We start from the raw sequence: 14,344 nt of genomic DNA, 5'->3' as shown, positions 1-14,344 counted from the left end.
TACTGCACAATTAGTGGTTTTATGACACACAAAAAATGATGACAAAGTCCTTCAGTAAAGAACACATGATCAGTCCTTGCCTACTGGTGGCAGAGGAAACAGCAGCTCCTGAGCACGTAAACTCCTGGCTGCTGGCAGGACGAGGACCGTGGTGGCCCATGCCAGCTGCTTGTGCTGGGAGCACAGAGTGGCAACAGCAGAGAACAGAGCCAAGCCCTGGAGTGAGCTCCTGGCTACAGTCATATGAGCAACTGCAGGGTCAGGGTGACTTGCGCTGGCTTATGTCCTGCAGCTGGCACCAAACTGTAACACCCCAAAGGGAACAGGCAAGCAGTCAGTGCTGGCTTAGATACCCACCAACAGGAGATGAACACTGCGTTGTGTAACTGAATTGCTACCATGAGCTGGGCTAACTGCTTCAAAGTCAGTTCAGCTACATCTCTGCTGTACCTGCAGCCAGTTTGGGAAATGCGATGAAGGGGCCTGTGGGGAACAGGCAGAAAGGTGGAGAGATGAGACGTGTTCCCCTCGCCAAAATCCTAAGTGATATTTCAAGGTCTCCCTAAAAGGTTGAATTAGCTGTAATCTCTTCCAGCTTTAACCGCTGCATTCAGACAAGCAGGACAGGCAGCCTTGTCCTCCTGCATTCCAGTTTCCCCTCTGAGAAGAAAAATAGGTTTCATGTCAGCAGAGCAGCTGAGATTCCCCCATTTTGGGGAGAGAGTGCAGGTCTATTTCCATTATATGTCATAGTCATCTCCTGTCACTGCATCTGTGCGAGACATGTTGACTATCACTTCTGCAGCTGGGAGTGATGAGGGCTCTGAGGCAAAGGACACTCCCAGCCCTCTCTGGTGATCATCCTTGTCATAATCTTCCTTCTCCTCCTCCTCCTCCTCATTCTCATTCTTCTGCAGATCTTGGTCACTGTCATCATCGCCATCTGCTGCATTGTCCTCAATAACTTCAACCCTCTCTCCAGCATCTGGATCCACATCAGTCTTAAACCACACAGCTTTGTAGCCATCATCTGCCACGTGCCTGTCTGTCTTGAGGATAGACTTCACTTCTTTCTCATGCTCAGTCTCTTCTTTCTCTTCTTCCACTTCTTCCTCTTTCTCTCCCTGGTCAGAGATGATGGTGGAAGCTATAGAAGCCTGTGGGAGACTACCAATTTCTTCTGCATCAGAAGAGGGCAAGGAGAGTGCTGGCTGCTCTTGCACAGGTGTCATCCACTGGCCATTGCCATTTTCTGACGTCCCATGCTGTTTGGTGCTCACCTCTGGGTGTTCATCTTCCTTGTAAGATTGGTTCTGGTAACCTCCAGAGATTTCATTGGAGAACTACAGGAGGAGAGACACCTTATGATTGCCGTGAAAGGAAAAGAAACAGGGAGGGGAAAAAAGGGGTGGCTGAAGTGACTGAGCTACTGCTGAGGAGAGCTTCAGCTTGTTTTGCCGTTAGACCTAATTGAAGCCAGGGAAAGATATGGTTCCCCAGAACAACTATTTTTTAGTGACAAATTCTGAATTTTTTTTTCAGATAAGCATGGGCACATTTTCCAGGAGTGCTGAGCACCAGAAATGTATACTGATTTGTACCCATCCATTTGAGGTATTACTCTGGAGTGGGATTTACCTCACTCAGGGTGAAGGACTTATTATTCACCCGAGCTATGTGTTCTGGACTTCTGTTGTAGTCAGTAGAGTCTAGGCTCCTGACAGTCCCATCCTAAGGCAGAGACCAACATCTGGTCAGATGAATTACACTCTAAACTTCAAAGTAACCAGTTTGCCAGGGACTTGAGAGAGCCAAAAGTAAATAGCTCAGGTGCAGACAACTGTCTAAGCCCAGGCTTTAGGATAGGAGTGATTCATCACCTTCACACAAACGTGTAGTATTTGGACAGCCCATCCATACTTTAAAACCTTCTCAGATCCCACTTTCTAACTAAGAAATTCAGGTAAAAACATGGCATTTACTTACCTTTTTCTTTACCAGGTTTTTAACTGGTTTTCCATACTGTTTATATATCATCACTCCAAGAAAGACTAAAGCAATTAATAGCAGTGCTGCTAATGTACCACCTAAGATAGCCATATCCTGGGCAGTGTGTATCTTATCAGAGGAGGTTGTAGCTGCAAGAGAAACAAACCAGTGTTACAAAGCCTAAAAAGAGAAGCTAGCTTTTTTAACACAGCACTTCATCGTGGGAGAAGCTCCAACCAATTTTTGAAGGGCAAAGAAGTATCCTGTGCTGCAGAATGTGACAGTGATATGTCTAATATCACAGAAGGCCATTCGTTGGCGGTCCTAAAAGCAGAGGGGTTTTTTTAAGGTGACCACTCAGAATATTATAACTTCCAATAAGTCACGTGAAGTGGAAATAACATCCATTTACAGAACAATGACTTTTACCCCATGATTTATCAAAGCTAATATATATATGACTGTATTGGGCAAGTAGATGTTACCTGGAGGAAAGCTAGGTAGGTCTTTTACTTTCCCACTTCACCCATTTATACCAGAAAGCAAAAATGAGCTATGTTTGTACATATGTGTGTGAAAATGCAAAGCTTCCTTTAATCCAGAACATCACTTCTGATACTGATGAGCACATTAAAGTAAGAAATAAAAAAGCATAATAGGAAATAGGAAAAGCATTCAAAGGGCCCCAGGACAGGAAAGGCTCTCCTGCCCTTTTGCAGCTGTAGCAGTGTACACCAGCCTTCTCAGGAGCAGCTTATGCTTTCAGCCGCTGTTCAGTGTAAGCATATTTGTGTAGAGATCAACATTATACTGGAAAGACAGTAACTTCCTTGGGGTTAATCACCTTTGATTGTTGTTCTCAGTGGGGTTCTTTATATTTAAGTTTTCCAGCTTCATTTTGTAGTGTAAATGAATTTCTTTAAAGTTTAATCATTAATGAAACACAGTTTTGTTGTGCTGCTGACCTGTTTATGACAATGGACTTTGTATATTTCCTCTGCATTTGATTGCACTCTCAGTTTATCATTAATATGTTGGTGGGGGTTTAGGATGTCAGTGAATTTTTGATTCTTAATGATGTCTTCTAGGGAGCTACAGCCCACAGAGCTGGTGTGAAACTCTGCCACCCTTAACTCCTGTGCTGTGCAGCACACAGTGCCTCTGCGAAAGCTAGCTCAGCTTGATGGAATGACTCACCTTGAGATCTGTGTGAGCTGGCTCTGGCACCAGTGTCTTGGAGACCAGAGGCCAATGTATAGTTACCACTTCCCAGAAGGGGAGTATATTAAAAATGAGTCTAGTTTCTCCCTGGATATTGGAATGCTCAGTAAAGGACTCTCCAACCCATTGCACGCACATTCCTTAGCACCACCTCTTCAAGCTGAGGGTTAAATACCCTACAGATTGGCCAGGGAAATGGTAATCTCAGCTCTGCTTAGGCCTTCCCTGGGTGCTGCCTATAGTATAGAATAAAGCACAATTCCTCTCATAGATTCTGAGCCATTCAGGGTCATTTCAATCTACTTTTTTGCATAGTGACAGCATCATTATCTTCTGTGGTTTAAATTTTCTGTGCTGAAATTTTTGGCTAAAAAGGAGCAGTGATGTATCAAGGTGTCAGGGCAACCCTCCTTTGTCATGACAAGACATCCTGGCTTATTTCTGACCCACAAAACAGCATGAAGTAACCCCAGATTTAGTTTTGGAATAACAGGAAAAAACACTACAATACACAGCACTCAAAGTCTCAGGAGGCTGTTTGAGGCAGGTGGTGGCCATGTCATAAAGATGATGTTTGAACATTTTCTCTTGTAGCCACCATAGAACCTCCTGTAGGTATGGGGTTGGCCTCAACCCAGGTCCACAGACTTCAGTGGCTGACCTGTCATTTCCAGTTTGCCCACAGAAGTGGAAAAGACTCCCCAGTCATCTCCACAAAGCAGAAAACAAAGACACCCAGCCTACCTGCAGCAAGGATGACCTCCACCACGATTACAGTGCTTGCCTCCTGCAGGCTCACCATATCTTTTCCAACAGCCTATGTGAACATGCGAAAGAGATAGCTTAGGGACTTCCTGGATCTCCAGCTCACTCTTAAGGTATGCAATGGGCCCTTTGTGGACAAAGTACTTTGTCCGTATTCTCACCACATCCCCATGATAGCCCTGCATTGTAGCTGGACAGTCTGGTCACAGAGGAAAAAGAGCTCTCCCTGTCCTGGGCCAGAACCAGGTGCATCATTTGTATACAGCTTTGCAGCACAGTGCTGCACGTGGATAATGAGGTAGTGTGGGGCAGGCATTGGCACCTCTCTCTTGCCCTGCCCATGTAGCTAAACCAGTGCTACAGTCAAGCTGGTTCAGAGAGCTCCACAGGGCGTGGCGTTGTGCTAGGCAGGTCTTAGGGAGCCAGTTGCCACTGGCAGGCAGATGGATGAAGTGAGTATCTAGCTTCTTAGTCTAAAGTTATTAACAACTGCTTGCTTTGACCTGAGCAAAAAAAAGTACTGGATTTACCAAAGGATTCCCAAGTTTGGAGCTGTAGCCTTTAGAGCTGGGATGTATGCCAGCAATCATACCCTAACCATATCTACACATCCACCTCCTAGCCACTTGCTCACCCTCCTTTTTTTGTTAATCAGAGCGTGGGAGGGGGGCTCCTAAAATCTCCCTGGTTGACTTTTTACTTGTCTCCAATGATATTTTCCACAGGGTTGGAGAAACATTTTTACAGCTAGTACCAGATGTAGCCTGTATCCCACAGATTAAATTTGCTATTGCTTCATCTCCCTCCATCCCTGTACATTTATGATGCAAATGGTTGGGACAAGGTCTGTGTTACCTAATGAAATTCCACCCTTGGTACTTCTCTGGTAGAAACTACCCCTTCCCTCCATGACCCCGGCAAGATAATGAAGCTGCTTTACCTTGATGGTTACAGTTCCCGGTGACTGCAGCATCACATTTGTCAGGACGAGTCCATCTTTGGTTGCGATGAAATCGGTGCTGTCTTTTATGTAGTACTCAATGTTTGGGTTGACTTTCTGAAAAGCCAGAAGAGTGACTGATTAAACCACCCTGTCTGTGCTTTGCATGCATCTCCGTAATAATCCATTGGCAGGACTTGCCAAACACACCTGAAGTGTGAGCAGGTGTATAGCACAATAAATAAATCTGGACTGATGAGGTGAGAAAGGTTGAACTTGTGTGTTCATCCTGTTGCTCAGAATTCAAGAATGTATCCTAAAAGTGTTGCCTCCAAAAAAATCCAAAGTCTTACCCATCTTGTGTTGGTATCTTTAGCATTTGCCCAAGCAAAACACATCTATGCAAGAGACCTTGTAAATTTGATCAGTTCTGCCTTTAATACAGTGCCAGAGGGGGCTGTACATGGAGAATAACACTTGTGCTGAGGTCTGCACAATTTTTCCCTTATGTCTAGGGTGTTATTCCTCTAGTAGGTCCCCAGTCTTGTTATGGAAGCCTTGGTATCAATAAAATTAGCACGTTTGTCTTTATTTAATAGGGTGGGATGGGAATGGCTGGTCAGTAAATCTCTTCCCCATTCTCCCAGTACTTTGTTCAAGAATGGCTCTTTCAAAATGAGCCCTTACAGGGAGAAGGGGAACAATTTCCAGCCCAGGACTGCAGGCCCTGGCTAGTTTGCTGTCTTTGGACTGGCTCCTCTTCCCAGGCCAGTCCACATATAGCTCTCCTTGACCTGGCAGAGAGAGGACACCTAAGATCCCACCACCCCGAACTCTTCAAGGAAACACTTCACCCAGCCCTAATTCCAATCTGGACCTGTTCACAGTATTTGCTAACCCTGGGCTTTACTCAGCATACTGTTTTGCAGTGGATCAGCTCACCTACACAGATCTGGGTGGGACTGGCTTTTGGAAGAGAGGAGTCCAGCAGCTTCTCCACATGACATCACACCATAAGCAGTTCTGACCTATGTGGAATTTCCAGGGAAATATAATATGGAACACTAGAGGAAAATGTGTTTGCTTCTCCCTGCCTCCCCTTCGTCATGTTTTCTGATCCAGCTTTACGCCTGAAGCAGTGAGAAAGAATGCAGTGCATCTTCAGTTTCTTACGTTAGGGAAATCTTCATCCACCGCTGTTATCATCAGGGGGCTTGAAGGATCACCAGCTTGGAAGACAAAGCTTCTCGGGGCCAGACCAACAAATACTGTCCCGTTGTAGATTCTGCTCTCAAAGTAGGGTGGGTAGTTGCTCTTATTGACGACCTTAATCTCTACACTGACTACGGAGTATTTCTGTATGTTGTTGACCTGGGTGGCCTGGAGAGAGAGAGAGAGAGAGAGGCTAGCCTTTTCCTATTAGTGATGAAACATAGGATAGGCTTGATCTGAAGCCCATCACAGCCCATGGGGTTCTTTCTGTCACTCTCAGTGAGCTTTGAGACAGGCCTGTCACAGGTGGCCTTACGGTTTGGAGTCCATGTGGTTTATAATTTGCTTCTGCTGTTGGCCCTCCACACAGTCTTGGTGTAACCCCAGTCTAGATATGGCCCTCCATTAGGGCCACATCTGGACAAATTGTGATGCTCCAGTACAAAGCAGTGAGATTCCAGCACCAGCATGCAGAGTCTGCTCATCTTTGCAAGGGTTTGGGTCAGTTCAGTTGCTGCCCAAGAGTCCACATTGTCCTAGATATGTGTGCAGGGAGTGCTTTTCAACTCCCTCCTTTCCTCTTGATCTTTAGCCCAAAGACAACCTTGTCTCTAGGCTTGAGTTATGTTAACTACCATAACACAAGCTCCAGTCATGCCTAATGAAAGCCTTCCAGTTATGTTCCTCCATGCTTCCAACTCATCAGCATGTCCCCTTTTGGTTAACTTGCTTTGATGTTGCAACCCACGTGTAAGGGAAAATGCCTTGACTCCTGCAAGAGCTTTGAATGTAAGTAGGTATAAGACAGTGGTCAAGTACTAAGCCCTTCCAAAAGAAAGGGTGTAATGAGTTAGCTTTAATTAGTAACGCAACTGACTCCTGTCACATCAAGACTGCTGCTTCCTCGAAAGCCAGCTATGCTGGGTTGTTGTCTGCAATGTCATCAGACTTACCATGACTTGCAATAGGTATGAGTCTGGGGAAGTTGCTACTTTGTTCATAGTTAAATTCCCTGTGTCTGCATCCACTGAGAATACTTTGTCTGTATCCCCTAAAGAAAATGGAAATTCAATCATCAGATACCTTCATAAAGTGACCTGGAGCTCATTGACTCATTTTTTCACATCTTAGTGACAATACCCCCAGGGCTTAATGCTGTTTTCCTTGCCTGCCTGGCTGCTACAAGAGCTGGCAGCACTGACCAGGGATTCAGAGGGACTCAACAGACAAAAAGCATCGAGAAGATGTGTGTGAACCCACCTAGATGAGATAGGACAGCAAAGCTTTGCGTTTCCAGAGCCTAGGCCCAGACATAGCCAGCTTAAATTCTGCTAAATGCCTAGAGCCTCTGGTACTATTTGAGGACTGAAGGTCTCGAGTTCCCCTAACCTGAGCCCAAACCCTAACTGAACCCAAACTGCTCTTCAGGAGAGATAAGGGAAGGATTATTCCTATTTTAAAGGCAAGAAGCCAATCTACAAAGATTAGTTGGGTGGGGAGTTGTCTCAAATAGCTCTAGGCATCTAAAGGGAAGACATCTCTATGTGACCTTGTTACATATATTGTGAAGAGAAAATGGCATCTCAGTGCATGATTTATCTGACTTACTGTGAACATTGGGCTCAATGTGAGCTGCATTCTGCTCTGGAAATGCTTATTTCTGACTACAAAAGGAGCCTAAACACAGAAACCTTCTTGTATTGATGTAGGGGTAGAAATCAGCTTCCTATATCTCTAATCTGTCTTTTAATCACACAAACATCTGTGTTGGATTTATGTTAATATACAAGCAAAATTTTTAATTCTCTTCCTCACTTAGACACCGTGGGCTGTATTTAGACAAGGACTCCCCAGTCTGGGGTTCCCTACTGACTGCAGGGTAGGAAGGCCACACTACCTCCAAAATGCCAGTGGAATTTAAGGTTAATGTATTTATTATCAGAAGGATGTTCACAGATGTGGTGCCATGTGGCACAGGTAAAGGGAGATGAACAAGTGATCAGTTCACCTGACCAATATGATCTACCTTTGCCTTGATAGTTATTCAAAACCCCACTATTGTTAAAAAAAAAAAAAAAACAAAAAAAGAGGAAATCCTTTGAATGAAATAAATGGCCCAGTCAATGATTGGGCAATCAGTTGACTGTATTCAAGTAATCTTTCTAAAATCAAGACTAAAACAGAGCAGATTAGACAGTGGCAGTGTGCTGGGGAATAAAAATTATTCAATGATGTGGGAATTTTAAGTTCAGCTCAAAGACTGAAAGTGGTGTGACTGGTGTGACCAGACTGGCAAAATCAAGTCTAAAAGCTTAAAGATAAAACATGTCTCATTTCCCCAAAAACCAAAGTCCTTTTGAAACAGATTTCATTGAGATTGGCTTGTAGGACTCTTAATTCTCTTTTTCTTCCTCTCTGTACAGTCTGTTTCTTCTACTTAATCCATAATGTCCTGTGGATCTAGTTATGTTTCTGTGGCAGAAACAGAGGGGCAAATCCCCCTCAACTCTCAAGTGCCATGGGGGGCATCTCCTCTTGGCAGGTAATGTAGGGGACATGAGCAATGCAGTTTGTGGAAGGTGACAACCTCTACTCACCACCAACAATGCTGTACACAATTTTTTCATTTAAAGTGTAGTCAGGATCAATAGCATAGATAGGCCCCGGCTCTAAGATGAGTGGTTCTGTCTGCAATAACAAGACAAAGTATTACATTCCACACTACAGCACCAAATTAGCATTTGCAGCATTCTCCCACCCTCCCATTCCCATTTGCGGCGTTCTTCCATCCTCCCATCCATTCTTCCATTCTCCCATGGCTCTAGTGGTTTTGTCTGGGCAGAATGGCATTGATTGCTGGGAGATGGCTGTACCAGGGCAGAGGCGAGACAGCCCAGAGCAAAGGGGCTCCCAGCTCTCGCCTCTCCTGTGATGTGCTGCAGGAACAAGGACTAGCAGTGCTGCTTGGCAGGGCAGGCGTTGGGGAGGTGAACCTCCACTTCCCAGGATGGTGAAGGCTCCCTGTCATGCTGAATCATCTGCATTTATGACCAAAGATCAGCATGAGCTCATGGAAATCATTAGGCACTGTCTACTGAGAATAGCATCTGGATATTGTTTGAGAATAGCATCAAGGATACTGTTTGATCACACCTGCTTACCGACATCTCGGAGATATTGACCCTCCCAGTATAGGGGCTGCTGATGCAAATGCTATTGTCCATGTTAATGAAGGTACAGGGTAGGAACCAGGGTGATTTGGTGTCAGCTTGTTCAATAAATATGTTTATTGTTGCTGTAGCTGTGTTGGTGGTCTCGGTGCTGTCCACAGGCCTGTCCTGTACCCAAAGGCAAAGCATACTCGTGAGATGCAAGTTTTATTGCCAAAAGAAGAACCCAACTGCAAAAGCCAGTGGCCCAGGGTCTTTTAGCTGTTGTAACTCCATTCTGTCTAAGGCTTAGCCTACCTAAAGCAATGAATTATCTCATTCTGCTGCCAAAGGTGTACTGAATGCAAGTCTGGCACTGCGTAGTTATGGAGGGTGGAAGACTGCTCCAAACTCACCTCCCTCAGTATCCACCCTCCCTCCTGCCATCCCAGAGATTCCCATTCAGACTTACCCTTCAGTTGAGAGACTGGGGCAAACAAGGCATTTTTTTTCTTCTTAAAGAACTTACCCTTGCATACAAGAGCAGCGTTGTCAATTTAAATTTCTCATAGTCCAATGCTTTTTGTAAATAAATTTCTGGGTTGTTAACTCCTTTTATGGCAAAATAACCATCTGTGCCCTGGCAGGGGGAAAAGGAAAAACCCTATTAGCAGACTCAGTTACAGAGATGTTCAAAGTACTGCTCATTGCTGTGTTTGTCAAGCCAATCAGACCTTTAATCCCAGGGACCTGGGAGGTGGGGGAGCGGGTGGGGGGACAGTGTCAGAGTGCCAGATCTGTTTAATCTTTGGTATTGCACACTGGAGATAGCTGGCTTGTCAGAAAGGTTTGTTGATGTCCCTGTGAGTTTTCTTCTCCAAGATCCCCTGTTTTGCCTGGCTACCTGCCCAGCAGGTACTGGACGGAATCTTATTTCCTCCACTGAACAGGTTGCCACCAGTCCTTGATTTTGGGACCATGACAGCCAAGCACTCTCACATCCATGCACAAAACAGGTCAAAGGTGGCTCAGCCTCTGGGAGCTAGCAAGATCACTTGCCTTAGCCTAGCACAACTGAACTTTGGAAGCAACTGTAAAGCCAAATTGAAATAAGATATGTTGCATTTTCTCTATAACCTTCTGCACTTGCTTGGGTTCTCCTTTAATCTTATGTCTTGACTAGAATTCCTCTGAATTTTTAAATCCCTCTGGATTTACACCAATGTGATGGCAAAGTCTGGTCCCTGAAATTCAAAAACATGTGGTTTCTGCTCACAACCCTTAAAATCCATGGGGTTATGGAGCTAATGGAGGCAGAATGTCAGACACTGCCTGCTCACTCCACAATGCTTTTTTAAAATGTAAATATACGTTAGATATAAGGAAGAAATTGTGTGGTGAGGCCCTGGCACAGGTTGCCCAGAGTAGCTGTGGCTGCCCCCTCCCTGGAAGGGTTCAAGGCCAGGTAGGACGGGGCTTTGGGCAACCTGGGCTAGTGGAAGGTGTCCCTGCCCCTGGCAGGGGGTTGGGACTAGATGGTCTTTAAGGTCCTTTCCAGCCCAAATCATCCTATGATTTTGTTCTTCTCTTGAATTTACTTTTTTTTTTGTAAGTTTCTAGCAGGCCCTTGTACTCTAGGCTGGCATCAATTTAACAGTGTATACAATTCATTTCCCATGAAATGAAGCAAACTCCTTACGAGCAAATAAACTAAGGCATTAAACTGAGACCTGGGGAAAGTAGAGTCTGCCTTTGGCTCTGCCACAGACTTTTTGTGCGGTCTTGGGCAGCTCATGTTATCTTCGCTCTGCATGGACACTGTTGTCAAACAGGAAAGTAGCTCCTTCTTCCCTATCCAACTCAGCACAGTTCTGAACTTTGTGAGGTACAAAGGTCTCTGCTGAGGTGTTTACAGACCATCCCAACAAGACTACCCTGGATCATATGGCTCAGAATATCCTAGATGAGAGTTTAATCTATACAGTGTAATACAAGTGTGAGCAGTAAAAGAATTCGATACCTGCAGTATTAATTGCTCTGTTCTGCTAACCAAACTGACACTTGGTTTTTACAAAATATGTACCTCTTGCAGAAGCTGTCAGGGAACTAAATGCAATACAGTGACCTTAGCCTCAGAGTTAGGGCTTTTCTGAATTAAACACGAAGACTTCTCCAGAGCCATCATTTTCCCCCAAAGAACAAAGATGCTCACCGGCACTATTGTTGCGAGTTCATAAAAGATGGTATCCAGGTCAGCATCACTAACACTTAAAACTTCACGGGCCACAATGGTTGTGTTCACTTTTGTATCCTGAAACAAAATTGCTGTGGTTATTCTCTGTGAAATGGGCTGAAGACTTCTCCCTGCTAACCCTTCCTTAGTCCCACAGCACTGGGTGACCCAGTGCCCTCTTCACTTTGTAAAATGCTTACCTCAGGAATAACCTCAGTGAGATTCATTTGCTTAAACATTGGGCTGTTATCGTTCATGTTGAGAATGGTCACAAGAATTTGCAACGAATCGCTCTGAGGAAAGGGCAAAGTGAGAGAATCAAAGACAAAAATAAGACTGTTAGGGGCTGATCCTGATTTGCAGTGACCAGAGGGGATGGTGTAAGGAGCACAGCTGGATGCGGGCTGGATGGGGCTGGGGTTTGTGAGTTTGTTCCTACCCCCTCCCCATTCACAGAGCCTTAGGCACTCTCTGACTGTGAGAGGAGCGTGTATGTCCGCAAAGAAAAGGACATCTCCTCATCCCAGTCTGCGGCCTAGGAAGAGCAGAGGGAAGCGTGTGCTGCCGTGCAGTGCCTTGTGACAGGGCTGAGCGTTTGGAAGAGCACTCACCTGCCCAACAGCGTTCTGACAAATCAGGTACACCAGCAGCAAGGTGTCTTTCTGCATGCAAAAACAAACCCAGACATTGTAGAAACAAGCCAAAACATACTAACTCTTTTGAAAGTAAATGAGACAAATATACACATTGTTGAATCAGAAATGCTGCTGGGCTTTATCTTGTTTTCAGGCATATCTAACTTTTCCTTTCTTTCCTTTACAGCCATACATCAGTGCTGGGATCTTGTTTATGATGGAGTCAAAGCAGACCACTCTTCCAGCTTCTCTCCCTATGATTCCTGTAACATGTCAGCAGAGCTAATTGGCCATTTTCTCAAACTCCAGGTGAATTCAAAGAGATTTCTTTTTAAATTGAATGAAGCAGAAATGTACCATGCAGCAAGTACAGTGTCGCCTGCAGGGTGTTAACTCTGTCTGCTGTTCTTCACTCAAATAAATGTGGGGGTTTACATTAGGGGAAAGGCAGCTTAAAGATGCTTGTGGCTGTGTACAGAGCACTCCAGGAAGGTAAAATAATTTAGCAGCAACCTAACTGAACACACTGACCTTTTACACTGCCTTTATGCTTCACACAAGATCGCCTCACTGCTGAGGGCTCTATTTTCTACAGGCAAACAGGGATCATTTTACATGAGTCCTGGAGAGCTCTGAACACTACAGTTGTCACATTTTTGGTTTTAAAACTTCCCCTTGCTTTAATTGATACAGACTCACTGAAGGAAGGTGACAGCAGGCATACCATGCATCCCCCTCCTCCCTATACCCTGCTTGCAGAAGGGCTGACCTCCCAAGCAGTGAACTCAAACCCAGCTGAAATAGGTTTATTTTTCAAAGTTATTTCCTAGATCCTTTAGGAACAGGTTATGAATCCCTGGAAGTCCAAGAGCCGAGATTGAAACTCATTGCATCCCAACATTATCCATCTCATCCTTACAGCCTGCCAGCTAAAGGCTCACCTCATAGTCCACACTTCGGCTCAGCTGCAGCTCAGACCCCCATATAGTGAAAAAACTGACATCGGGGGAAGTAGGATCGATCATTACAGTGAAGTTTGGTTCCATGTGGATAGTAGTCACCACGTAGCCAGGAGGGTTATTCTCATAAACACTTGGTTCATTATTATTGACAGAACATCCTGGAAAAGCATACAAATGAGACACAAAATTGCCCAGGGATTCACACTGTGACAGAGTTGAGTGAGACATGAGACCCCTCTAGTTACCACTGGGGAGAAGGTTGTTGAACAAACCTATCTCAGAGTAAGAGTAAACATCTCCCACCTATAATGGCAAAACCTGCTGCTGTGGCGGTTATTCCTCCATGATCATGGACCTCCTGCAAGAGCTTACCTTGTTGCTGTGCTGAAACCTGTGTCACGAACGGCAACAGAAAGAGCACAGCAGTGAGAAGCCAGCGAGAAACAGCCATGGTGAGCTGCCAGTTGTTGAAAAAAATCCCTGTTTCTGATTAAACTGATTCTCTTCTCTCCCAGTTTCTCCCAGTGCTGTATTCTGCGTTCACTGCTTCATGAAGGCAAAAACATTGCCTGGCTAGAGTGAATTGCTGCAGTTCAACCTTTGCCTCTTTGACTCATTGGATGACTTATTGAAAGATGTAAATATCTTTCAGTCATAGAACATGATGACACGTAACTTCCTGTTCCTACTTTGTTCCTGGGTCTCTCCTAAGGTCTCTATAGCAACAAAGATATATTTGAAGCATTTCCGAATTCAGAGCCAAGCCACCCAAGATGAGCATGAAGGAGGACAAGGGCTGATGCTTGGGAAGCTGTCTGTATACTCCAGCCTCTCCCAGTGGGGAGGGAGTGAGCGAATTTATGTTTCTGATGTGCCAGAGATGGGGTCTGTCTTGGTCAGGTCATTTCCTGGAAAAAGTCATAATGATGCTACTATACCCCTTATAGCTAATTTATTTCAGCCAGGGTTTTTCTGCATGGTCCACGTTCCCTTTTACAACAGGTTTTGCTCGATAGCCCATGACTTACAGTTTCTCTCTTCTTGTTGCAGTCTGTCATGTTGTTCCTGAAAAACAGATTTTATTTTTTTAAAAAAAAGTTTAAAAGCCAGCTCTCAAATGCCTTATCTTTATTTCTGGAAAAGGCAAAGGTTTCAGTGGCGACAAAGCCATCTTGGCTGCTCTTCTGTTTGGATGGTAGAGGAAGGAGCTAGGCCCTGTGTAAGCCCTTGGGTTGAGA

The 14,344-nt window shown here is 44.9% G+C and overlaps 1 protein-coding gene across 1 annotated transcript; it reads right to left on the bottom strand.

Annotated features, from left to right (window-relative positions):
• CDHR5 (cadherin related family member 5) lies at window positions 1–13,664 on the bottom strand. Its single transcript, XM_074841943.1, has 14 exons — window positions 13,479–13,664; window positions 13,086–13,264; window positions 12,121–12,171; window positions 11,710–11,802; window positions 11,489–11,587; window positions 9,806–9,916; window positions 9,289–9,465; window positions 8,725–8,815; window positions 7,081–7,178; window positions 6,089–6,295; window positions 4,916–5,032; window positions 3,955–4,027; window positions 1,987–2,138; window positions 1–1,343 (listed from the first exon to the last, which is right to left on the bottom strand). The coding sequence occupies exons 1-14, from the start codon at window positions 13,555–13,557 to the stop codon at window positions 741–743; spliced, it is 2,130 nt and encodes a 709-aa protein (XP_074698044.1). The 5' UTR covers window positions 13,558–13,664; the 3' UTR covers window positions 1–740.
• Between the last annotated feature and the right edge of the window lie 680 nt (window positions 13,665–14,344).

Source organism: Strix aluco, chromosome 16, assembly GCF_031877795.1.
Source record: "Strix aluco isolate bStrAlu1 chromosome 16, bStrAlu1.hap1, whole genome shotgun sequence".
Classification (NCBI taxonomy): Eukaryota; Metazoa; Chordata; class Aves; order Strigiformes; family Strigidae; genus Strix; species Strix aluco.
Note: the sequence above shows the minus strand (reverse complement) of the source record. Positions and strands in the feature narration are given on the sequence as shown.

Bases quoted from the DNA above. Each gene is read 5' to 3' on its own strand.
- CDHR5 (XM_074841943.1), bottom strand. From the start codon at position 13,557: ATGGCTGTTTCTCGCTGGCTTCTCACTGCTGTGCTCTTTCTGTTGCCG. The intron at 11,588-11,709 runs GTAAGCATTTTA...ATTTTGTTTCAG, and splicing joins TCACTGAGGTTATTCCTGAG to GATACAAAAGTGAACACAAC. The intron at 1,344-1,986 runs GTAAGTAAATGC...CTCCTCCTGTAG, and splicing joins AAAACCTGGTAAAGAAAAAG to TTCTCCAATGAAATCTCTGG.